This window comes from Rhinolophus sinicus, linkage group LG06 (genome assembly GCF_036562045.2).
Source record: "Rhinolophus sinicus isolate RSC01 linkage group LG06, ASM3656204v1, whole genome shotgun sequence".
NCBI lineage: Eukaryota > Metazoa > Chordata > Mammalia > Chiroptera > Rhinolophidae > Rhinolophus > Rhinolophus sinicus.
Window position 1 is genome coordinate 92,127,598 of NC_133756.1, and position 27,718 is coordinate 92,155,315.

The 27,718-nt window shown below is 34.9% G+C and overlaps 1 protein-coding gene across 1 annotated transcript in view; it reads left to right on the plus strand.

Moving 5' to 3' along the window:
* The window catches only part of CWF19L2 (CWF19 like cell cycle control factor 2), a 91,387-nt gene that overhangs the window by 43,464 nt on the left and 20,205 nt on the right, over positions 1-27,718 (plus strand). Inside the window, exons 10-11 of the mRNA XM_074337068.1 lie at positions 8,599-8,715; positions 10,351-10,488. Coding sequence (XP_074193169.1) covers positions 8,599-8,715; positions 10,351-10,488 — 255 coding nt within the window. The remainder of the gene's footprint in view (positions 1-8,598; positions 8,716-10,350; positions 10,489-27,718) is intronic.

Consider the following 27,718-nt stretch of genomic DNA (forward strand, 5'->3'; position numbering starts at 1 on the left):
AGCACATTCAAGTTGTCATCAAGTAGTGTGGTTTTACCTTCCCCCCCTCCCCCCGCCCCAGTACGTCTCATCCTTAATTTCTTCAATCACTGCCCTAGTTTAATGACTCATTATCTCTTGCTTAGAGTATTACAGTAACATTCTAAGTAATTTTTTTGCCACTATTCCTTTGCTCATCAAAGTATCCTTTCAATTGTTTCCAGAATTAATCTAAATGCATTTGTAGTATGGTTGAAAAAACTCCGCATTTGGGGTTAGAACCTCAAGTCATGTCTCGTTTTCTTTGCTCCTTTATTTATCTACCCCTTTATCTAAGTTATTCATCTTAAAATCCTTAAATATTATTGAGAACTTTAAAATATAATGTAAATTAAAAATTTTTTCTAAAACATGCATATGGCTTTGCTTAGAAATCTTTAAGCAAAACTGGATCTTTGTGCTTTTATTAAGTTTTTCTTCCTTTACTTCTAAGCCCTTTACCTATGCACCTTTGTTTCTGAAGATCCAGTTCAGTTGTATCCAATAATGGATCCAATTCTCCATCCCTTGTGATCCAGTGCTACTTGATTTAAACTTTACGTTACTTAGTAGTCTAATGAAGATTTCTATAAACCCCTAATTTCTCCTTCTCCCTCCTCTCTGCCATTTTATCTATGAATTTCTTAACAACTGGAACCATATCTTGTTCACCTTTTTAGACACGTTCATGTCATTGGATTATAATATGTAAAAGTAATTCTGAGTGTTATAAGTTCATTGATGAAATACAATGAAATGAAATAGAATATTTAAAAATTAAAAGATGTTTTTTATTTACTGTTTATGCCAGTTATGGACATACCAGATTGCCCACAGTTTCATCCCAAAAGACAGATAGTCTCATAAAATATATTAAACCAAGAGTTAAAATTTGGTTTTGTTGTTAGGTCCTTAATAAGGTACTTAAGCATTCTCAGACAGAAGGTGGGCAAATTTTCATGTATGTGAAAGAAATTATCTATAATTATAAAACAATTCACCAGTAAAAGGAAGATGGTCAACTTACTGTTTCTTTCAAAAAGTGACCGTGTTTACTAAAATATCATTTTTTACTATCCACTTTTATTAGAGATATGGAGTAACAGAAATAGCATGTAATGCAAAGAGTATAGGGGTAAAAATAGCATGGGATTTTTTTTCTTTAGATTTTTATTGGGGAAGAGGAACAGGATTTTATTGGGGAACAGTGTGTACTTCCAGGCCTTTTTCCAAGTCAAGTTGTTGTCCTTTCAATCTTAGTTGTGGAGGGCGCAGCTCAGCTCCAGGTCCAGTTGCCATTTGCTAGTTTCAGGGGGCACAGCCCACCATCCCTTGCGGGAGTCAAACTGGCAACCTTGTGGTTGAGAGCTGGCGCTCCAACCAACTGAGCCATCTGGGAGCTCAGCAGCAGCTCAGCTCAAGGTGCCATGTTCAATCTTAGTTGCAGGGGGCAGAGCCCACCATCCCTAGTGGGAGTCGAGGAATTGAAGTGGCAACCTTGTGGTTGAGAGCCCACTGGCCCATGTGGGAATCGAACCGGCAGCCTTTGGCGTTAGGAGCACGGAGCTCCATCCGCCTGAGCCGCTGGGCCAGCCCCTAGCTTGGGATTTTTGAAGCCAAAGATCTAGAAGTGGGTCTGGAGCTTCATTATTACATATGATCCTTTGTATCCTCGTTTATAAAATGAAGCGTAATAATACCTGGGTTACAGAGTTGTTAAAATTAAATGAGGTATGTTTTAGAACTTTATAAAATTATAATTATATCAGTATTAATTTCTATCTGGAAAATTCGTCTTTGTTTTTAAATAGGAAAAGTGTAAGGGAGACTTCAGATTTCATTGGTATTATTAATGTATAAAATAAAATATTTGTTCTTAAATTTATCTATTTTATAATTGTCAAAATAGCTAAAAATTTTTCACATCTAAAAGAATTCAATTTTAATGTGAAAAAATTCTAAAATGTCAACATTTAAAATTTTTAAAAAATCTTTTTCTTTCCTCCCTCCCTATCTTGGCACATGCTGAAAGGACCCTAGTTAGAAATATAACGTTATAGTCTCATAGCTAGCTTCATCTGCAAGGATTACAAAGGAACAATCATGAGAGAAGAATAGGAGACTGAACAATTGAATTGATTTTCATATTATGCTAGAGTCAGATACTATACTGGCTCTAGAAAGTATCTGCTTAACAAAATTAAAATCAGTAGTGGTTAAACATGTCCCTGATGGTTAAACATGTCCCCAAATAATCCGCTTTTGAAATTGTGAAATGAACTGTAGTCTAGTCTTAAATATTACTCATATGTTTTTAGTAATGATCGTTTACATTAATATTTAATTTTTTCAAGCTTGTGCATGTTTAATATCTATTCTACCAGTAGCTTTATGAGAGAGAGGTTAGGCCGGTCATTATTATATCAGTTTTACAAGAAATAAAACAGGCTAAAATAAAACTGTACCTTCGTTTTAATTCTAGAAGAATTCCACGATTAATAGATATGATGACTTAAACAGCATAAACGACGTAGTCATGGAATATATTTTCTGTTTGTATCTGGATTATCTTTGATCTTCTGCATCTCAATACTGATATGGAGTTTGCACAGTGGTCTCTACAACCTAGAGAATTTGGAAAATTATTGAGTATCATTTCTGAGTTCTATGATTAGAGGTACATTAATGCTTTGAGGACTCCACTCTGTACAAAAACATAGCAATCATAGCCAAAATATAAAAAGATAAAATTGGAAGAGATGTAACATGGATCAAAAATAAACACTTTTCTGTAAATGGGAAACTGAACAGAAACATAAAACCATAACGAGCTGAAGCTTGCAGGGATCCAACTTCAAAAATAATCAGAGCGGCTGAGAATTGAGCTCGTCTGAGATAATGGGAATCTAAGGATCCCCTCACATAGCCTCTCTCTACCTGAACCAGGTTCGAGACTTCCTGTAAAATGAGTTTGGAAAAGGCTTCAAGTACTTAAGGCTGTAGCTCACAGGAAATTGTTTATGATGGGAGGTGTGGAGAAAGCAGGCACAGCTTTTCAGCTATGTGAAATATCCCCAATATCACATGTGAGATATTGTAAGAACTGGAAATCCTGATGGGCTAAGTGGAGACAGTGTCAAAACTGTCAATTAATTGGTGAGGCTAAGAGTAGGCAGAGAGACAGGAAAGAAGGAAAAAACCTCCCACTTAAGATAAGCTTGTATACCAGAATACCAGAAAACATTAGTTTTCCCTCAGAAAGATGGTAAAAAATAACTGGGATATAAACACTCATTGCCAGTAAACTTAAAAAGGTAAAGCAGTCTTAAAATGTTTTTGAAATTATGTTTAGTAGCTTCATTTATGAGAACAGAATAATATTTGTAAGAAGAATAAGATATTATGAAATAAAACCAAGCAAAAGGGAAACAATCAGTGGATATGAAGAAGAAACAATATTCTAGGAATTTTAGAGGTGAAATGGGATAAATCCCAGGCAGGACTCAGTTAAAGAAAGAAAGAATTAGTGAAATGAAAAGTAACTAAAAATTATAGCTAATATTTATTGATTACTTTTGTACCTAGGCATTGTTCTAAATACTTTACATGTATTAATTTATTTGATCCAGAAAACGCCTTATTTTGTTTATTTTACAAATGAGAAAATTGAGGTGATTAAATAACTTGCAAGGTTCGATGATGAGCAGGACTGGAACGTGGGCATTCCCACACCAGCGCTCTGTGCTGCTGCAAGTGGCGTGACACAGTAATAACAACCCAGGAAACAGAAAATGTATCAAAGAGCAGATAGGAGATAGATACAAGCTAAAATTACTGAGTAGAAAACCAAAAATAAGTAGAAGTGATCCACAAAGCAAGAGTTTATTCTTTGGGCAAAAACAAAACAAAACTAATAGAATAAGTCATCCTCTAGAAAGACGGATTGAGGGGGGAAAATAGAAGACACAAACAGTATTAAGAAGAGAGGAAAAGAGGAGTATTGAAAAGAGGAGATGTAACTAAGGCTGCTGTGACTCCATCCGGTGCCTTTATGGGATTAGAAAAAGGGACCTCCTTTGAGCACATGCAGTCCTGTGAATATCTTTGTATAAATTAAAAAATAGCCTTGAGCCAGGATCCACATCTCAGTGACTATAATGTAGCTTAGTGCTCAGTCTGCTCACAGCCTTGGGTGCTGGTGAACAACATGCTCGCTGTGGACACATAATTAGAAATGCAGTAGAGATTGTTAAAAAACCATGACAATACTAAGAACAACAGTACCTGCTTATTTCTTGAAGTTTTAAAAGGTAAAAATGGAAACAGATGCTATATGGCTTTCAATGATGACAACTTGCAGAATACCAACTGGTGGGAAAATCTGATCCAGGGGAGGGGTTTTCCTTTATTTCCAGAATGCTAGAAAAGGCTTTCAAACACTTAGAATTTTTAATACCGGCTTTGATTCAAAGCGATGTATGCTTTTAATTTTTCTTTTTCATCAATGTGTTGCATACAAATATTGCTAAAAGGCGTATATGAAAAAATAACAGTGTCTTGAGTCCTTTCCAGACCTTTATTGGATCCTGGAGGCAGCCACTTTTAGTTCTTATCTGTGTCTTCTGGCTTTACTTCTCTATTTCTAAGCAAAGTTATCTTTTGAGTCTGTAAATAGACACTATTAAGCCAAATTATATTATGATTTCCTGTCTTCTATGTTAAAAAAAAAAGTTCTTAATTAGCATTAATATTTGCTTTGGTTTTTTTGTTGGTTGGTTTTTTTGGTTTGTTTTATTTTCTTTGGCCTGCGGGCCTTAGTTTGTTGACCTTGATATCAATTCTTAAATTAGCTCCGTATTCTGTATTAATGTAGTACCAAATACAGAAGTTACTTAATATTTCAAGTCTTCTCAATATTTCTGTCTGTGGGAAAATGTAGTGTCCTTTGTATTGGCATGCCTGAACAACAGAAAATAGAAAAACTGGAGAAAAAGAAAGTAGAAGTGGTTCAGCTTTGGGAGTATAATTTATCTGTCTGAGGCACCAACTTAAGTTCATTTATCAAGCATCTGTTGAGTACCCACTGTTTTTTGATACTGTGCCAGGTACAATAGATACCAAGCATATATATAGCTTGGTCTTTGGACTAGAAAATTAGCAAAGACAGATAATTTGTAAATAGACAAATAGTTACTTAAAAGATTATGGTCTAGCAATATATATATATATATATATCTATATGACTAAAATTATTTAGGAAGTAAAATGTACAATAAATTAGCAAAAAGTATGAAGAGCTAGAAAAAAAATGAATTTGAAGAGGGCTTTATATTTGAAGTTGTAAGCCTGGTGTACTATCTTTAGATGCTTGGCCTTTATTCTACTTTCTAATACTGTGTTTGCCAGACTGTAATGTAGGATCAGAGTGGCTTTTTTGTTGTTGTTTTTCTTTAATTTTTCAATCCATCATGGACTAACAGTTTTGTAAAACAAAAATTATAGGAAAAAATGAAATAAATATAAAACATGGATCCACATTTTATTTAGATTAAACCAACATAAGATTACTTTTTGTTTTTTGCTTTTAATGAGTGGTTTTATTCACACCCTGTGCCTGTTTTCATCCAGGTAGCCCCAGGACCATTTTAATATCTTGTCTCTACCACTTAACTTTCAAAGGGATTACTCAGTGACCATGATGTCACTCCCAAATGACTAGGTTAAATATAGTAAGGACAACTTACATTAAAATAGCTTGGTGACCACTCACTCACACTAGTGTGTATGGGGGTAGGGGGCCCTCCATTCTTTAATTTCCCTGAGAAACCAGCATATTTCTGTTTCAACCAATACAAGGTGGAATCGCCTGAATTATTCAGAATGAGCCCTATTCCAAGCTTTCTCCTCAATGGGCCATCTCCACATAGGGAATCAAACGATTTCTGAATCCCAACATCTGTCAGATTTAGCCCAGAAGGCAGGTGGTCTCTATCTTAAGGCTTAAGGTTCCCCTGTTTTAAAGACATTACTTAGGCTTCTGATAATAGGACAGATGTGTAAAGAGAAGCAAGCGAACTATAAAAGCATATAATGTTCTATCCCCTCACTGTGAACTTACTGACACACACACACCCCTCCCAGTGTTGACCACTGAGAGCAATGAATAGCCCATGCCTGCCCATGGAGCATATGCTCTATATTTTTAACACACTTCTTTTGAAATCTACTTTTTTCCACTCTCGCCTCTATCTATATATCTATATCTATACATATACAAATATCTGTGTATCTACGAGTATATATATGTGTCTGTGTCTATCTATATCTTTGTCTCTATCTCTATCTTTATTTCTCTTTCATTCCTTTCCTCTTCCCTTTCTGTCTACCCCCCTTTTCCTCACAAAAGACCTACATAGGCAAGGGGCAAAACAATCTGTAATCTGTGGTAAGCTTTACAATATAGGCTGAAAGCAACATTTTCAAAATGTACATTTCCTGCTCATGCCCAGAGGGGTGAGAGCACACTTCTGTGGTGTGGGATAGGTAGGCTGTCCACTGCAATCACTCAGGCTGCTAGCAGCTCCTGGCCTGGGGTCTCAGCTCCTCTGTAGGACTGTCTCTTACTAGGTTGGGGGGAGGGGATTCATGAGTGAGGGCCTCCTGGAATGTCACCAGTGTTAGAGCTGACAGTGAGAGGATTGAAGGGCGAGCCCTGCCTTGACAGGTGGCCTATCCCAAGTACAGAAAATACAGTGCAGGGCATGAAGAAAGGAAAAGGATGAAAGGAAGCAGTTAGGAAACAGCAAGATTACTCTTTAAGATTGTTATGAAAGTTTTTAAACGCTCTTTTTTGTGCTTAACTCATCATGGGTTGGGAACAAATATTTATGACTGGTAATTCTCAGATTGGCACTGGTCTGTGGGTCACATGTTGAGTGGTGTTGATTTTCTAGATGATACGGGGTCTCTTTAGGTTCTTCAGCAAAGAAGGACATAATTTGTGTTTAACATAATGAGTTTTTTGACAATATGAGTGATAATTAGGTTTCAGGCTGGAAAAATGGAATCATCAGCATTGAAGGGTAGCTTGAAATGGAGGGGAAAGTGAAACTGACTGTCTTTATACTGATCATGTGGAGAATAATTCTTTCAATAGGCTATAAGCTTTTTATAGGGAGAGACTATATTTCTTTAGTTACTACATAAGGTGGGCACTTTAAAAAATAATGAGTGAATGAATGAATGAGTCAGGAGGTGAGGCTTAACCAGGAAAGTAGGGTATTTAAAATAGGAAAAAGAAGACTTTCAGGCTGAGAATATAAAAAACAGAATCAAATGCTTTCAAATCAAGGAAGGTGATAGTAATTTGAAATTCCTTAGATCAGCTTTAGCAATATGATAAACTTAGAAGCCAGATTATAGTGTTTTGACCATCTCTATTATCCGATAAGAGAGTGGATAGAGATACCCCTTAAAATATGATAATTAATTGAAGAAAAGTATTGATAATCTTTACCATCCACTTAGTATTGTGTGTGAATGTAAGATCAATAATTGATATTTTTAAAAATTTTATTTCAACAAGGGAACCAAATCTAGTAAATGGAATTAATTTTTAATAATTGATTCTACTTTGAGAAGAAAATTGAAATGTGAATAATTTGCTTGGTCTTGTTTCAAATTGATTTTTAATAAGGTAATTATCTAATATTCTTTATGTGATTCTTTATTAGTATCTTTCCAATAACATTCTATTTTCATCATAGAATAAAGTTTACTGTTATTCTACACTGTACTGGGTGTATGTATGTATGTGTGTGTGTGTATATATATACATATATACTTATATATGTATATATACTTATATATGTATATACTTATATACATATATACTTATATATGTATATATATACACACACACTCACATATATATATGTATATGTATATATATATATATTTGGCTAAAAATATGTAGAAAAAAAGATTATGGATTGAAATTAGGGATATAACTTCTTCTGAAGATTCAGAGAAGTGAAAAGTATTTCAGAACTGTTAATGGAAAAAACAGAAGTTGTGTGGAGTGTCATTGTGTATGGAGTAGCTAATTTAACAGTTGTGTGAAGTGGCTAAATTAACGAGTTTGTTTTGTCATTTGGTTACTTCGTTTCTTATAATCAAGTTTTAGTAGGATCTTTTTGAAGAAACATCGATTAAACACGATATTGACACATAAGTGATGGACACTCTCATACAATGTCTGTTTGAATATTGGTTCTTTGTCGTCTTTTAACATTGTCTAGATGAAAAAAACAACTTTATTTGAAGTTTGCTGCTATGACTGCTTAAGAAAAAAGCAACAATAAAATAAACTGGCTACTTTTCCTCACCTTTTCCCTGAAAAGATTAAGGTCATTTGACATTATAGTGGGTAATGAAAGTCCAGGGGACTTAAGATAATCCATAATATTATGTGAAAGCTAGAATCATTTTTATACTTTTTTTCTTGTTAGTAAATATAAGCATTTAACACTATTCACAATAATTTCAAAAGTTATTTCTAAATTCTAAATCTTCCCATAGAATGAAGACCAGCAAGAAGTGATTCTTGTCAGAACAGATCAGTCTGGAAGAGTATGGCCTGTGAACACACCGGGGAAACCTCTAGAATCTAAAGGAGGAAGAAGGAAGAGACAGATGGTATGTTTAACATATGTTTTTATTTATTCAGAATTCCTTTATCCCCCCCTGGGGCTTTTTTTGCATCAGACGATTTCAAAATACTCTCTGGAACCTTTGTATAATACAAATATTAGAAGGTAGTAAAATATGTTATCACTTTAGTCTTAGTTATATCCTTTTGCCTTTTATAAAATGGAATCTGATTCAACTACAGTTTTCAAATAACTATGAACATTGAATGTTTAAGGCAATTTTAATTTTGTGTACATTTCTTTGATATTGTTTCTAGTTTCTTTTTATATACTTACCATAGCTTTTATGGAAAACCTTGGTCTTTCAGACCTGTAGTCTGTGTTAGCTAATTTGAGACCTGGTGATGGAGTATCCAAATACAGTAATGTCTTCATTATGCAGTTGCTGTGATCCTTTATAAACCTAATTTTCTTTTCCATCTTCCAGCTCTAGCAATTAGTTTTTAACATTACCTTGAGGCTCTTGAGATGACAAAAACAATGTAGTCAGTTTTCCCAAGTTAAGTTTTTGTTTTAAATTTGAAAGATCATACAAGTGGTAATTGGGTACACAAAAGACTTGTTCATTTAGAATTTTTCTGTCAAATGTTTATTATTTGCCTGTTGAGTGGCTATGCTGCTAGAGGTAGTAATTAACTCATTCAGCAAATAGAGGTGGGATAGATACCTTTTATAATGAAATGGGAGGAATTAGGGGTTTGGATGGGTAATGTGGCGGAGAATAGTAAAGGTTTCAATGAAATGAAATGACAGAACTGGCTAGGGATCCATAGACGCATTGCCAGATGGTGTCGAGGACTCTTCTTGAGTTGCCTGCTACCGAGCAAACTACGTATAGGAGTAAAGAGGGCAGACACATTCATTGAGGATTGAGGTTTGCGTTTTGAGAATGATGAAGGATTAAGAGGGCCAGAATTTAAGAGTCTGGAGCCAGAGAGTGATTGAAGTCATGGAATATGAAATTTCAGCCGTTGAAGGCAGGAATAGTAATGTTGGGAAAAAGTATTGGGAACATGGTTCCAAAGAGCTCAAAGAAGTTGAAGAGTAAGTTTTATTTGCACAAGGGAATGTGAGAACAATGTTGGGGAGATTTGATTTGGAAGTAAACAAGCAACACTTTTCTTTTCCACATGTAGGTATGGGACCAACTGATGGGAAAACTCAGGATTGATTTAGATAAGAATCAGAATATCAGCTTTGTTTCTGACAAAGCTGTTTGAAGTGGGTTGGTTAATACTTCACCTCCTGTCAGGATGCTTACTTGATCTCTGGATAACTATGGATTTCCCTCCATAGGAGTAGGGAATTTTTACTATAGGAGAAGAGCAGAGAGGAGAGAGGGGGGGATAAAACAATTCTGCCTTTTACCCCAAAGTCCGAAATCAGATAATGTCATGCCTTTATCCCCAGGGAAGAGGAAAGTAAAGGGGCAGAAAAGTCGGGCATGTTATTCTATTGGTAATTCTTCCACATGGAAGCAGGTAGGATAGGGATAAACTGGGAGGAAAGATTGTGATACATAGTGGGATTTGTACAATTAATATCAGGTTTATAGGTAATTCTTTAAAATACTTCAGAAACTCATGATTTTATTAAATTAATAATGTTCATTTTGTCATAGGCTTCAACCCATGAGGAAAAAGAAAGGGTTCGATACTTTCATGATGATGATAATCTAAGTCTGAATGATTTAGTCAAGAACGAGAAGATGGGAACAGCAGAAAATCAAAACAAACTTTTTATGAGAATGGCATCTAAGGTAAGATATATTCATTCCTAGGATACCTCTGAATTTTGCGAAGCTGGTTACTCAGTCTAGCAGTGATTTACTTTTCAGACAGAGCTGGTTCTTTCTAATCTTGATTTATTTTATTAAAACCTGTGTAAGATATATTAGAAGCATGTATTTTGGAGTTGATTGATTGGGGAATATACATTTAAGATTTACTTGGGAAATATACATTTAAGATTTAGTTTGTTTTTAAATATGGTCTCTGTTTTATTTTTTTAATATATTCCATGAAAAAGTTAATTGTATATTTGATCTACCATGAAAGGGAAAGTTTTGAGTCAGAGTTTAATGTTGACAACCTGCTGCTAGTTAGGTTATCTATCAGTCTGTTTTGTTTGAATGTTCCTCCAGTTCTTCATAATTATGCCACAGGGATATGTGGAGTAATCGATTGTAGACTATAGTGGAGATATCTTGGAATAATCTTGTCTATTTATATGAAAATTTTGTATGTTTTGTTTATATAAAAATGTATATTAATACATTATTATTGGTAGTAGGATGAATTTTTGTTTTAAATAGCATTCTTTGTTGCAGTCTCTTTCATTGCAGTCCTTTCCAAACACCACCATTAAACTTTTTTAATAAAAGAGATACATTTAAACTTAGCTCTATTACAGGGTTTGACCGCACTGAAAAATTCAGCTCACTGCTAGTATTTTCAAATAAAATTTTATTGAAACACAACAATGCACATTTGTTTACATATTGTCTAAAATTGTTTATGCTCTATAATGGCCAGGTTGAATAGTTGTGACAGAGACTGTAATAGCCCACAAAGCTGAAATATTTACTGTCTGTGCCTTTACAGAAAATATTTGCCTGTCCCGGCTTTACTTTTTGATGACAGGAGTTGGAACTGGGTATCTGAGGCACAGGAGGGAGGCTTTTTACTGTAACTTTTCAGACTTTTAAAAAAAACTATGCGAACATAATACCTGGTGAAAAAATTAATGAAAACTAGAATAAAGGTAACCAAGGTATCTGTGTGTATATCTGTGTGTTGGGGGGAGTAAACAAATTTGGATTGAAATAGAAATAGAAATTCTTTCCATCACCAAGAATTGTATGGGATCTTAAATTTTAGCCCATGGGGATCATTTTCCTTCTTTTTATTTGGGGGGAAATACTAGAAATCTCCTAGGATCTGGAAACAAAACTTTTGTTTTTGTTTTAAATGATGGGAGGCCATTTGAAGGTTTTTAGTTGGACAGTGTCATGATGGGGTTTATGTTTTGTAGTTGTCCCACAGTTCCTGTATATTCTGTTTTGTTTTTTTGTAGTCTGTGTTCTCTCTGCTTTTCATCTATGGAATTTTCTATTGTCATGTCCTCAAGCTCAGAGATTCCTTCCTCAGCGGTGTCCATTTTACTGATAAATCCGTCAAAGGCATACTTCATTTCTGTTAGTGTTTTGATCTCCAGCGTTTCTTTTTTTGTTCTTTCTTTTTGGTTCTCTGCTTGTGTGATCTATCTATTCTTGGAGAGCATGTGCCCCTGGACTGAACTTCACCGGTATTTCTCAGTTTTCCCCATGCTTAGTTGGGATAGGATGGCTAGGTGGGCCTGGAGTTGGGTGTTTCCCTTCTTTCAGGTAGGTTGTATTCTGATAAAACCCCAGCAGGCTAAGCTCTAGTAAAGTAGTTTCTACTGAGGCAGGCCTTGTTAAGAACAGAATGCTCTGGTGTATTTCACAGTGGTTCCTTTTCCCCTGGAAGCAGGAGAATGTTTTTTTCTGATCTTTACTCTGAGTACCTGGTAGAGATCCTAGAGGTAAAACTCAGGAAAGTATGGGGGGGATCCCCTATGATTGGGTCCCCCTGGCAATTTTTAACTCTCTGACTTGTCTTACACTGAGCATCCAGCAGTTTGTGGCTTACTACTTATGTTTTCCTACCCCAGTAGAACCTCTGGTTTCTGCACAGATAAATTGTACCCATCTTCCTATCTCTCTGACTTTTGAGATAGTCACTTCCTGATGGATCTAAGAAGAGATGTTGATTTTTCCGTTTTTCAGCTTTGTACTTGTTGGGACAGTGGCTACTGCTCAGCCCCTTAAACTCCAGACCGGAAACCACTGGTTCATGCTTTGAAAAGGTGTTTCTGGAGAAGGTAATGTAGAGAGGGAGGAGTTGAAGCAAGGCAGTCAGGAGGGTGTTGGATTAATTCAGACAGAGTATTGGATTAGGTTGGTAAACTGGTAAGAAGTTTTAGGATTTGAAGCAATACTGGTGCCATTTACTTAAATAGGAAAAACTTTGCAAGGGACAGATTTTTCAGGAGGTAGGAGATCAAGAATACTGTTATGGTCATGTAAGTATTAAATGCCTATTAGACATTCACATGGTAGTGTGGAGTGACTGCCTGTGGGGTTTTGGGTAGATGTTGGTTCTCCCATATATATTTGGATGCTGTTAAGATTTAAATGTATTTAAAACCATGGGACTTAAAAAGTTATTAATGAGGAGAATCTGAAGACCGAGCACTGCCTGGAAGAGGATAAAAAGGATTTAACAAATGAGAATGAGAAGGTGCAGCCAGTGAGGTAGAAAGAAAACAGTGTCATGTTTCAGAAATCAGAGAAGACAGGAAGGAGATTGTGAATAACTTTATCAGCTGCTTCTGAGAGGTAAAAGGCATCCATTTTAGAAAAGAAGAAATAAAATTTTCTCTGCTGATGATATAAATTGGTATATAGAAAATCCTAAATACTCCATCAAAAAAGTTGTTAGAACTAATAAACAATTGAGTAAAATTTCAGGATACGAAATCAGCATACAAAAGTCAGTTATATTTGTATACACTAAGTGAACTATCTTGAATAGAAATAAAACAATCCTATTTACAATAACATGAAGAACAAGAAAATACTTAGGAAGGAACACATTTAACCACGGAGGTGAAAGATTTATACATTGACAATTGTGAGACATTGATGGAAGAAATTTAAGACAGAAATAAATGGAAAGAAATCCTATGTCATAAAATTTCCATACTACCCAAAGCTATCTATAGATTCAGTGCAATCACTATTAAAATTCCATTGGCATTTTTCACGGAAATAGTCAAAACAATTCTAAAATTTGTATGGGACCACAAAAGACCCCAAATAGCCAAAAAAATCTTGAAAAAGCTGGAGGCATAATACTTTCTGATTTTAAACTATATTACAAAGCTTTAGTAATCAAAACAGTATGGTACTGGCATAAACACAGATGTATAGACCAATGGAACTGAATAGGGGCCCTAGATGTAAATATATATGCTGCATATATGGTCATCTAGTATTTTACAGAGGAGCCAAGAATACTGAACAGGAAAAGGATAATTACTCTTCAATAGTTGGTATTAAGCAAACTGGATATTCACATGCAAAAGAATGAAGTTGGACGTCTATCTTATACTTATCACAAAAATTAACTTGAAATGGATTAAGGACTTAAATGTAAAACCTGAAACTGTAGGACTTCTAGAAGAAAACGTAGGGAAAGCTCCTTGATGTTGGTCTTGGCAATAATTTTTTTCTATATGACACAAAGACACAGACAACAAAAACAAAAATCAACAAGTGAGACTACATCAAACTAAAAAGCTTCTGCACAGCAAAAAAAACAATTAACAAAATGAAAAGGCAATCTATTGGATGAGAGAAATTATTTGCAAGGCATCTCTCTGATAAGGGAGCTACATATAAACAACTCATATAACTCAATAGCAAAAACCCAGATCCAATTTAAAATTGGCAGAGGTCTTGAATAGACAAATTTTTGTAAACATGATATACAGATGTCCAACAAGTACATGAAAAGATGCTCAACATCAATATTCATCAGGGAAATACAAATCAAAACCACAGTGAGATACCGCTTCACACCTGTTAGAATGTCTGTTATCAAAAAGAGAAGAGATCACAAATGCTGGTGAAGATACGTACAAAAAGGAACCCTGGTGCACTGTTGGTGTGAATGTAAATTGATACAACCACTATGGAAAACAGTATGGAGTTTCCGCAAAAAATTAAAAATAAAACTACCACATGATCCAGCAGTTCTACTTCTTGGTATACATCCAAAGAAGATAAAACACTTATCTCGAAGACATCTCCACCCCGATATTTATTGCAGCATTATTCACAATAGCCAAGACATGGAAATAACCTAAGTGTCCATCAGTGGATGAATGGATAAAGAAAATGTGGTGGGGGGATATATATGAATATTAACCATTAAAAAAAACAAGGAAATCCTGCTATTTGTGACAACAATGATTGACCTTGAAGGCATTATGATAAGTGAAATAAGTCATTTTCCACTTAAGAGAAATACATTCATTTTTTTACACTACTCATAAGTAGTTTTTATATGATTTAGATACTCCCTAATAATTTTTGGCAGAAATCAGCCAGAACTGATAGCAATAAGTAAACCTACAAATTGGACAAACTTTGGAATTACAACTGATAGACATAAAATTCAGATTTTACAAAAAGCATTGACTGAGCAACTTACGCACTGTTGAATTTGTAATCATGTGATATTAAGATTTTCAAAAGGCTGTTGTTTTATTTTGAGCAAATTTTCTTTGTGTTATTTAATGGAGATGTTAATTTGGTTGTAGCAGCTAAGGAAATGCTGTAAGTGCCATCCCATTTCCCCTCCTGCAGTCAACTTTATCTTGTCTTCTCTTTTATTTTTGGCTGAAGATTGATTTGTGTGTGATAGCAGAAGGAAGAGGGTTGGTCGGCTTGAGTCATATTAGGTAATTTCTTATAGAAAACATAAACACTTTTTAAATTTTAATTCATGAAATAATACCTGTCTCTACCTGTATGTGGTAGAGCTAATGGAGTTAACAGATTACTACAGAAATGCTGATTTGGCATTTTGATTTTTGTTCACTATGGCTAATAATCAAAGTAGCAGTTTGTTTTGTATATTTAATAACTAAAATCAGCTCTGCTAAAAATTTGAAGTAATGTTCAAAGTTTATAAAAACCAAAGTATTTGGAATATTAATCATTTCTATTAATCATTCCTGTGCTTAATCCCTATACTCTTAAAGGTTTATGAACTGATGTAGCTGTTACTGCATTTTTAGAGATAGTACTATCATTGGTATATAGTTTAGATGTTAAATATTCTCATGAAGAGACCACAAGAGCTCATTATTGTATACTTTTTTTTAAATTGGAGGATATTGGGGAACAGTGTGTTTTTCCAGGATGTCAAGTCATTGTTTTTCAATCTAGTTGTGGGGGGTGCAGCTCAGCTCCAAGTCACGTAGTTGTTTTTTAATCTAGTTGTGAAGGGTGCAGCTCATTGGCCCATGTGGGACTCGAACTGGCGACCTTGGTGTTATGAGCACACCTTGCTCTAACAACTGAACCAACTGGCCGCCCACCGGTGGCTCAGCTCCAAGCTCAAGCTGTTGTTTTCAATCTAGTTGTGGAAGGGCGCGCAGTTCACTGGCCCATGTGGTAATCGAACTGAGCAACCTTGTTGTGAAGAGCTTGTGCTCTAAGCAACTGAGCCATGTGGCTGCCCCCATGTTTCTTCTTTTATTAGTTAAAAGTCCTTATTAGTCTACGATAGAAGTTGGCAAACCTTTTCTCTAAAGGGCTAGGTAGAAAATATTTTCAACTTTCTGTTGCCACTACCAGCTCTGCTATTGTGGCATAAAAGAAGCTGTAGGCGATTCGTAAATAAATGGTATGGCTGTATTCCCACAAAACCTTATTTACAAAAACGGGGCTGGCCTGAGTTAGCCTATGGGCCATGGTTTGTCTGATATATCTAAATACAAATATATATATATATATATATTTATATATATACATATATATATACATATACATATGCATATATATATATATATATATATATATATATATATATATATGTATTTTTAGGGCAAATGTCTTTAAATTTGGGTCCTTCCCTTACTTAGTAGTTGCCCTGAAAATGGGTCTTAAAAGGTCTTGGGAATAGTAACCAGTCAGGAATAGTTGATACAGATCAAGTTCCACTTTGTTTATTCAATCAGCCAATGTTAGTTGATTGTATTTAGTGTGTGAGGTGTTCTACGGGGGATATACACTGGCACTTTAGGAAGACATGGTCCTTGTCTTAAGGAAGCTCGTAGTCTAGTGAGGAAAAAGAAGCATTCAGTAAATAATTATGAGAAACGAATCCAGTAATTATGGATGTGCAAATTGCTTTGAAAGACAAGTGGAAAGTCTTTTGAGAACAACACCAGGGTGTCCTAACCTAAACTGGGAAGAAGGAAATATTTCAGGTTGGACAGCAAATTTTATACAACTTCTAGTCCATATTCAATTCTACCCTTTGTGTTATATTTATTTGTTTATTTATTTCATTTTTACTGACTGTCCTTTTTTTGTAGTTCTGAAATTCAGATTATGTTCACTTTCTTTCCAGTTGTATTTTACCATTAAATCTTAATACCATTTCTTTCTTATAACCAGGTTAAGAAAGGTATCTCATGCCAAGTATAAACTTGATTTTGTTTTTATAATCGGATAGGGAAAATATGGTTGTTGGTTTTTTTATTCTTTCTGTATTTTTCATTATTTTTCTGAGTATTTACTACATAATTAAAGGAAAAGGGGAAAAATAAAAAATATCCTTACAAAGAAGAGCATGTGCATCTAGCATCAGACTGTGTGTATTTTAGAATATGGATGAGTGTATTTATTATGATTTCTTAGAAGAAAATAGGTACATGGTTTTTGGCAGTTTCTTCAAAATCATAGAACTAAAGAATATTAAGATCTAGGAAAGGACTTTAATAGTCTCGCTTAACCTTTAACATTTTACTAACGATGAAACTAAGACGCTAAGAGAATTAATTGGCTTATGAAAGGCTAAGTAACTTTCCCAAGTTCCCATAGCTAAAGAGTTGCAAAAGCTAGTACCAGAAACCTCAACTTTTAACCAGCATTTTTCATTAAACAGAACTGCCTTTCAAATGACTCAGGTTAATGGGATAGTTATTGATTGTTGCCTAAATTTAATTGTCTTTGTACAATTTCCATGTGTCATTTGTTGGTATTTGGGAATAAGTGGCGTGTGCTTTGCTCTTTCTTAAAATACATTCTATTGACTCCAACATTCTTTAAATATAAACTCCCCCGTTTAAAATCTAAGACGTCAGTGTTTCCTTGGTAACGTAGACTTAGGCACATCTTCAGGAGAGCTATATACATCTTTCCTCATTAATTTTGTTAGCACTGGTGGGCAGTAATTTTATACTTTTTGTACTGATAGTGTGTTAAAAATGGACTGGAGAGGAAGGAAAATGGAAGGTACGAGAGAAGAATAGGGAGAAAAAGAATCAAAGTAATTAGGGTTTTACCTTAAATCATAAAGAAAACAAGATGATTTCCTTTTCTAGTAAAAGATGCTTGTGTTTCTATTGATAGTTTTGTTTTTTCTGATTTTGTGACACTCAAGGCTTGATATATTTTCTGATGCAAGTCTTTAAAATACAAAGTGCATATTTCCATAATGTGTACTAGAACCTAAGTCCTTTATTTTTTATTTTCAGTAAACTGTAATATTAATAACAAATGTTAAGAGATTAAGCAACATACCTTTCTTAAAGGCATGATTAGAAGGAAGTAAGGAATGTCAAAATTGCCAACACAGTTCCCGTGGTAGCCATTTCCATTTTCATAGGCTTTCATTCATATGGGGTGAAATCAGCGTTGGAAAAGGCTAATCTAAGAGTGTGAAATTATGTATATTTTCCTGTGACAATCTTTAAAGAAAATTTGAAATTTAGTTTCATAAAATGATAGAAGTGATATTTCGCTTTTACGTGGAACTGAATAAAATAAATTTTGATTTAGTTTGTTCATTCCCTAAAAGATAGGTTTGAATCCAGTCTAAACTGCGTAATGAACTATTTTTTGTTTCTCTGAACATCACTTAGGGGTGGGACCACCAGAAAAGTAATTTATTTAATATATTTTAGTTCAGGTGTCATTTACTTTTTTTTATGGTAAAATATACATAACATAAAATTTAACATTGTAACCATTTTTAACTGTGCAATTGAGTGACATGTGAAGTACTTTCATGATGGTATGGTGAGAGGGATAGTCAGATGACAGGGTGAGTTTCCTGGAATATGTGGTTGATTGTGGAATATGTGGGAGTACACAGAATCAAGAATTATATATATATTGTTTTAAATTTCAAAAGTGATATTTTGGGAAGCTCAAATGCTTAACAAATAGCCTGATGAATATATACGGGGGGGGGGGGGAGTTGCTAAAAAATGTATACACATGACTTGTATTCATCTTTTGTTATTGGTATATATTGACTATTACAATTTTAATACAGTTTTTCCTTTCTTAAAATATGTATACATTTTTTGGCACCCTCTGTGTTAACTATTAAGTTGCCTGAATAAAATTAACAAAGTTTTTATAGCACCTTTTTAAAAAAATAAACATTTGTCGGTAATCCATGCCTTAATTTGAATATCAAATATATAGAATTAAACATAAGCCGGTACCATATTGGAGAATATTCTTCAGTTCTTTCCGTAATTCCTATTGTCCCTCTTCCAACTAAGACGTTAGAGAGGGATTAAGTTATTTATGCCTTAATGTAATATGTATGAACCAATAAAGCTATAGATGGAAACACTGGAAAAGTAAACTTAAATAGTGATTTTTTCAAAAAGTGAATAAACCTTGTTGAAATGTCTTCTTAAAGGTAGTATACAGGAATGTTAAATTATCTGTACAGCAAAACAAGCATGACAGAGATACTTATAATGTTCCCGGGTCTTTTATACATGGAAATACTCTAATGAAAAACTATGCGAGTTATTTGTAAAAGCTAACATTAAAGTTTAGTTTTATTTATGTAGATAGTTAGAGAATGTGGAATTAAAAATGGCCCTGGAGTTTTGCTTATTGATATGTCAAATCTCTTATGCTTCTCATGGCATCAGAAATACCTACTTTCATTTTCAGTGTTTACGATGAGGTTTTCTTCTGTGATTCAACATCAGTGATTTTTCGTAGGGCATAATAATTTGTGTACGTGTTTTTTTTCTTCTGTGAAGAAAACAATTACTTATGAGAAAGAGTGACTCATTCTTGTGCCATAAAAACTTACATTTCTAATAAGTTCATTTTAATTCCCAGGTGTTTTGTGAAGAACAAAGATAACAAGTAAGAAATTAACTTTGGGACTTAAACCACCTGGAAGTGAATGATTTGTTATGTTATCTCATAATATTTTAATATGCTTTGATGGAAATCCATTGGTTTTTATTGTCTTGCTCTTTTTGTAGTAGCTAAAATTATGATCTATTTTGGCATATCTGTTTAGCTGCTGACTTTCTGTCATTGCAGTGGTACATGATTTAACAGGAGAGTAATTTTTAGAAATAGAGTTTTTCAGCTGAGAGTTGCTGTAGTAAGATGTATTTCATTTGAGATTTTTCTCTCAACTAAATTTAATCATCCGTAGGCAGTGCATCAAAAGACTGACTTTGTTGTATGCTTATCTGGTAATTATATGAATAACTGAACCATGGGTATATTTTTAGTCATTTCATAAAGCTGATACTTGAAAACTAGGTGATATTGATGCTAGTTCTTTATGAACTATGAGGGTTTTAATTATCTGTGTAAGAGTTAGGTAATATGGTACTTCCCATAGTGTGAATGTCTAAGGTGAAGCCAAAACCACAGTTTAGTTATATTGTCTTAATACATCATTTGCTCTTCTTGGTCTTTGCCAGTGGCTTTAGTTCTACTTTGAAAAATAATTCCGTGTTAGTCTTTGGGTTTTAAACAATCTTAAGTCATTTTGAAAATGTATAGAATTAGTTTCCTTATTTTATTCCTCTAACAAATTATAGTGAATATTTTAGTATCATAATAATGCAATATGCAAATGATAATTAGTAGTAGAAGAAACAGCATTCAAAAAGTTACTTCTAGCTAGGATGTCATTGTAGACCAGAAAAAGACAAGCATATGAATCCTTTTTTCCCCCATGATTTGTCATGGTTTTAAAATATAGCATTCTTTGTCTCTTCTCTTGATGCTAATCAAATGTTTATAAACTGTAGGCTACCTTTTCTATTTTTACTCTAAATATAAGAACTATTTATTGATTACCTGGAGAGGGCCTTAGGGGCCTTATTTTTTTTATTACATGTAATTCTAATGTACTTGATTATCCAGTTTTAGACCAGAAGTATAATAAAAGCTGAAAATTAGAAGTGGGGAAACAGACTACCGCAAGGAAAAATGCTGACAGCAGTGAGAACTGACAGGTGACTTAGTGTGTCGACAGGCAAAAATAACTCTCCAGATAAATCCATAAGAAAAACGGTTTATTCGCGGAAAAAGGGTGTGGGGACAGAGTCCCAGAGAGCAGTTTCCAGGCTCTCGGCCTCAGGTGGGGAGGTGCTGTCTCAGGTAGTGAATGACCATCGACTGTGATTGGTTGGCCATCAGTTATAACCGGTTAGCCAATTGGCTACTGATGTAACTACGGGGCTGCGTTGATTGGTTGGCTGGTTGGCAGGCAGAGAAGTGAATGGCAGACTGCGTATCATGTGGCTACTACTGCGTGTGTCTCGCCAGGCCGCCAGAGAGAATATAGTGTTATGACTTCCCTATCTATGGCTCCGTGGGTGTTCCTTTTTGGCCTCACCATGTCCTGCATTCTTATGTGGGGAGTGGCTCTTATGTGGGGACCAGAGGCTCTGCAGGCTGCCCCTCACAACTAAAGGAAAAAGAAACAAAAAACCACCAAAGCAGTGCAGGAATGCACACCCCCAACTCGGAGCTTGAGCTCCAACAGGCTCCCACATGAAGAAGGAAAATAATAGCCTGGTTCCAAGATGGCTATTCTAGTTATCAGCCTCCCTCCCCCTGAAGTTACCACAAAGTTCAACAGGAAGTCAGGGCTAGAGAGTCAACAGGGGGGTCCAGCTCCACCCACAGTCCTCCCAGCTCCATGGTTAAGCATTCCAAGATGTCAGTTCACTTTTATCAGTGCAAAGAAAGCAAAGAATATAGAGAGCAAAGAATGAGATGGAAAAATGGAGAGAAATAACTAAAAAAAATCATTGTCATCTTGGTTGATATAGCTTGCAGAGAAGCAACCAGCCCTGCAGAGGGCCATTCTGGAATTATGACACATTATAGTAATAGTCCCAATAATTATCCTGTGTTATCAGAGAAAGATTAAGTTTCATATATTATGTTTTAAAAGGCAGGAAAGTATATAACACTGGACATTTCCTTTCAAAGTGACTACAATAAGAAATGCTTTTATACTTAAGTGGTATACTAAGTATACTAGTAGTAATTTCCTTAACTACTTGGAAATTTGGCTGTTCAGAAAGACTTATTCTCCCAGTTTACAATAATAGTTGTATTCTAAATATCAGTCATAATTTGACATCTCCCATATTATTATCAATTATCAATCACTATTTAATAAAATCCTGACTTTTTCTTCTCTTCTCTTGACAATATATTTAAGAGGTCTAGCTTTTGACTGTGATATGTGTTCCAAAGGAATGTTTAAAACAAGAATCTTTAGTGTGCTTGAATACTTAAATTCTGATTTGGAAGAGTTGTTGGAAAGGGAAACAAAGGCCAATAATAAAAGATAAAAAGGAGAAGTTATGAGTGGCATATCTGAGCAGAGTATCCAGAGTGTATAGAGAGGGATTAGGGTTCAGTGCATGGACGATAGGCTTAGTTTAAACAGGAACACATATGCCCTTCTATTATAGTAGGAGGGAAAAAGTACAAGTCCTATATTTGCTGAGTGGTTTGGAGATTTGGTAGTAGGAAGATGAGGAAATTTTTGTCTGATTTTAATTTTCTCTTTGAGGCCATCTACTGAGAGTGAGAGGGGAGCTGATGGAGTGTCAAAGTTCAGTGGTAATCTTCTGAAATAGCCACTGTGGAAAATGGTTTTTTTCTAATTGTATGGAAGAGCCAGTTCAGCTTATGAGTTTATAGTGGAACCATTTGCAAAAATGAGTAACTTTTCTATAATAACGTGGCAACTAGGGCATAGGACCAGAGAAGGGAGATGACTGACTCCATTCAGATTAGAGTGTACTAAAATAGTATTATTGGATTTGGTCATTAGAGATAGTGGACCGAAGCAGAAAAGGAATGGTTTTACTTCATTATTACATTCATTTTCAACCATCATATTATATAATTGACATTTGAAATCTCTGAATTTCAGTACTGTTATATGCTATTTTTGAACAGTGGTTAATGATATTAAAAATAATATTATTCTGGGAACATTCTTGAAAAAAATATTGTACAAGCAGAGCCCCCGAACAGCTTGTTATTGCTGTTTTTAGAAGGTTAAATCTGTATCAGTCACCTTTCAATCAGAGAACCAGAACTACTAAGAGATACACAGATACAGGTCTCTTACAGGGATTTGACCTTATGAAATTGTGGGAGCTCGTTAAGCAGTCACTTGAAGGCTTTTTTGTTTGCATCTGATGTTAGAGCTTGAAGTCTAAAGGGCAGGCAGTTGGGAGGGAACAATGAATGTGAAGAGGGGGAGAACAAGAACAAGCTGGAACCCAGCCATGAGCTGGAGCTGTCAAGGATGGACAGAAACACACGTCCGGGCTTGTTACCTCTGACCTTGGTGGTATGTATATCCTATAGACTAGGCCAAGAGCTTAGTGCACACATCTGGCCTGGAACGTGGTGAAGCTGAAGGAGGATAGAGGGAAAGGTAGAGCAGTTACAGACTCAGCTGCTGCCTTCTGTCAGGAGGTAAACCAGCAGATAAGTGACAATGTATGCAAGTTATAAAATGGCTGCTGCTTCATTTCTAGTCTCCAAGCCTTCTGTAAGAATCTCTCTTGTTGTCCACCCTGACCATAACACACAGAGAAGGGAGTTCTGGTAAATGTATGTCAGACTAGTCAAGTTGACAAAGTGACCACAACCCATGCCTTGTTACCTTGGCATATCTCATTAAACTATGTTTAATCTCCAAATAAAGAAAAGAACAAAGCCCTGCTTCTGTCTAACATGATACAGCTATCCCTCCTAAAACCAAAAGCAGGCTAACCCTTTCCCCAGACTAGAAAATAAAGCTACTATTATTAATAATACATCTTGTGTTAGATGGTAAGGGGATGAGAGAGGGAAAGAGAAGAAAAAACATTCTTTAATATTTAAATATATATTTGCATATATATGTTCATGTAAAAATATTGAAGGGATATTATAACTATTACAATATTAATTTCTGAAACTTGTTACATGGTTTTAGCTAGTATTTACAACTGCTTTCTTCTATTACCCGGTCCATATTCCCTTTGCTCTCAGCAGCCCCTTTAACTGCTAAAGGTCTGGACCATTTATTGGCAGTCCTGCCTTAATTGAGTTGTTGTAGTTTATCATTGACTTTAATCATAGGCCATGGGACTATTAAGAGGTGCCCTAAAAGATCTCCTACATTCAAGATATATTTCCCCTTATCTCCATTATGTAATAGCAACCCAATTTGTCCTTGACAGTCAGTATCAGTTATTCCAGCCACTACAGTAACTCCCTTCTTTGCCTTTTGATTCAGTGGAATGAAGAGCCAGAGTGGCCAGGTAGCAGTCTCAACTTCAAGTTCAATGAGTCATTGTGTCCCTTGGTAGGAGTATTCCTCCCTTTGGAACTAAGACCTTTAGACCAGTAGGGCCTGAAGTCTCAGATGGGAGGTAAAAATTTGCTAGTATGTCAAAAGGGACAATAGTGAGATGGGTCACTCCGATTTTTACCCCTAGGTTCCCAGACCTGTGAATCCTGGCTGTGGGAGAGACAACATCATAGTTTGGATACTGATTTGGAATGTATATACTTCATCCTGAAAAACATTGCCCTAGCTCCACAAGATGTCACCTAGCCCCACAAGATGTCACCTAGCCAGCACTTGTAATTAAATCTGGAAAAGGCCAGTTCACTGTTCTATCCTGCCAGCTACTTCAGTATGATGGGGAACATGGTGAATTAAATGGGGATGGACCATTGTCTGGTGGTCATCTTCACCTCCTTTCCTCCAGCAATTTTTTTTTTTTTTTTCACTTTGCCACCCATTAGACTTAACACGTTGCATATGGCGGGGTTTAAATCCCTCGTGAAGATTCTCGTGATCCGTACGCAACGTGTTAATATAGTCTCCACTGTCTGTTAACAGTCTGTAAATTAAAAAATATTCTTTTTATTATACAATGTTGATTATTGTTGCCAAATATAGGAAGATGGTAGGTTAAAGGTCATAGAAGATGTGTACATGACTGATAAATTTGAAACATTTTGGATGTACTCCCAAAGAAAAGATAATGGAAAAATGCAAATAAGTAGAAGGTGTAGGATCAGGGAATTATAGTTATTGTTCTTGGATCATATTTTCTTTCAGTTTTGTCGAAGAATCATTCAGACTTAATTAGTAAGACTGTACCCTATTTAATTCAAACACTGTGAATAAAGCAGAGACGTTTGGCAACATCCATGAACATAGATATAAAGAATAGAAATGCTATCTTCCATGTACAGAAGATTGATTTGAATTGAATACATTTCCTGATCAATTGTGAACTGATTTTTAATAACAATGTTTTATAACAACATATCATAAGAAGGCACAGTTTTATATATAAAAGTTCATATTCTTCTCCTACTAATAATGTTACATAAGGTAAATACCTATTAGATACCTATGTTTTCTTGGATAAGTACCTTAACCCAATTGGGTATGTTCTAGATGAAATTTAAGATTTCTGCAAATTCTCTATTTTGCTTCAAAGTATACCCTTTCTGTATTTTAAAGGTGGGTTTCTTAAGTGAGAGAGGCTTACTATATACCATATAGCCTTCAATTTTATACTTAGATCAACCTGTGTTTGATTCCTCGTTCTGTCTCTTAATAGCTATGTGATTTTGATTGTCATTCAATCTCTCTTAGCCTCATCCTTTTAATCTGTACAAGTGAGAATGATGATTCTTCACGTTGCAGGGATATTTGGATAAGAGATTACTTAACTTAGCACATGGTTGGTCACTATTATGAAAAAGATTAGTGACCAGTTCTGATATTTTTCAAAATATAATATATTATGGTTGAGACACAGGTCTGAAGTTAAAATAAGAATTTGTAAGCTAGGGCAATTTACATAAAGAGACAAACCTGAGAGAATACACAGATATACCACTATTAAAAAGAGAAAAAGAAGATAAAAAGAAGACAAGGAAGTATGGGCAAGGAAGCTAGTGTGCTCTGAGAAATACCTAACTAATAATAATCTTTTTACCTGACTCAATAATGATATTTTAGAAATTTTCTTCTGTTTACATTTTGTTTAATTTTCTCTTTTGTGTTTCTAGTTTTTAAAGGTGGAAGTTGGCATCATTGATTTGGGTTTTTCTTGTTTCCTAATATGCTAGGTGTTAAGTGCTTTAATTGTCCCTGTGAGTACTGCTTTAACAACATCCCAATATTCTCATATGTTTTTCTTTTTTCTTTTTTTGCAGTTCAAAATACTTTCTGATTTTATTTTTTATTTTTTGTTGATGCATGGGTTATTTGAAAGTGTGCTAGTTTCCAAGTAATTGGCAATTTTTTAGATATCTTTCTGTTATGATTTCTAATTTAATTCTGTTGTGTTCAGGGCACATACCCTACATTACTTGAATCCTTTTAAATTTATTGAGACTTGTTCTATCACCAAGAATATCATCTATCTTGGTAAATATTCTCTGTGTACTTGAGCAGAATGTGTATTCTGCTGATGTTGGAGAGAATTTCTATCAATGTCAAGTCAAGTTGGTTGATAATTTGTTCAAGTTTTGTATATGCCTATTGATTTTATACTTGTTCGATCAATTTTTGAGAGAGTGTTGTTTAAATTTCTGATTATAATTGTGGATTTGTCTATTTCTCCAGCAATTCTCTCAAATTTTGCTTCATATATTTTGAAACTCTGTTATTAGGTACATAAACTTTAGGATTGTTGTGTCCTCTTGATAGTATGACTCTTTTATCATGAAATGACCTTCTTTATCCTTCACAATACTTTTTGCTTTGAAATCTACTTTTTCTGACACAAATAGAGCCATTCCATCTTTCTTAAACTCTTTTGCAATATCTGCTAATATTCAAGCATCTTTCTATTGCTTTTTATTTGATGATAAAAGGTAGTTCTTTTTTTGGTACTTAGTAGGCCAAGTAGAACTAGTCGAATGGAAGGAAAACACAAGTTAATGAGCAATTATGATACAGTGTGGTCATCACAAGACTGTTGGGAATGTAGCACCAGAGGAGCTTGGAAGCACTGCAGCAGTTCTTTCATGGAGGTGACAACTAAATCTAAGCCTCAGACTGAAATATGAGTAGGAGTAGAATGGCAAAATTGAGGGCAGAATTGTTCAGAGAGTAATATGTGCAAAGCCTGAAGAGAACAGTACTTTTGGGGACTGAAAATAGGATGACAGGGACATAGAGTTTGCATAAGGATGTGATCGAATGTGACTGGAGAGGTCACATTGTGAAGAGATGTGTAATAATGGTGGCTCACAGTTATGCGTCCTTACTGTATCCATGCATGTGTTGTGAGGATTAAGTGAGTAACCTTGTTATAGGTAATACTGTTATGACCATTGTAAAATGGAGAAATGAGGTGTAGAGAGAGCAGACACAGATTGAATAACTTGCCCAAGGTTATACAGACAGGCGATAGAGTTTACCACGGTCGTTCTAACTATAGAGTGTAAGCTTCGAACCGTCATACCTTTCTGTGTCTTTGATTTAGTAGGCCAAAGCAGAGCTTGCACTTGACCCTGTTCACAGTGTAGAACTCTTTGAGGATTTTAATCAGGAACATAAATAAAATTTGTGTTTTGTGTTATAAAAACATCACCCTGGCTACAGTTTATATTGGAGGTATGGAGAAGGCACCTGGAGATACGGTCGAAAAATGTTTTATGTTCTGTATAGAGTGTATGCTAATTTTAAAGTAAAAGTAGTTCTTACTTACTGTTGTTCAGTTTCCTCATCTATTAAATGGGAATGAGAACGGTCCTCTCTTCATAGAAATATAAAACAATCGAATTGCACATAGTAATTGCTCAGTAAACTTTAACTGTGATGATGATG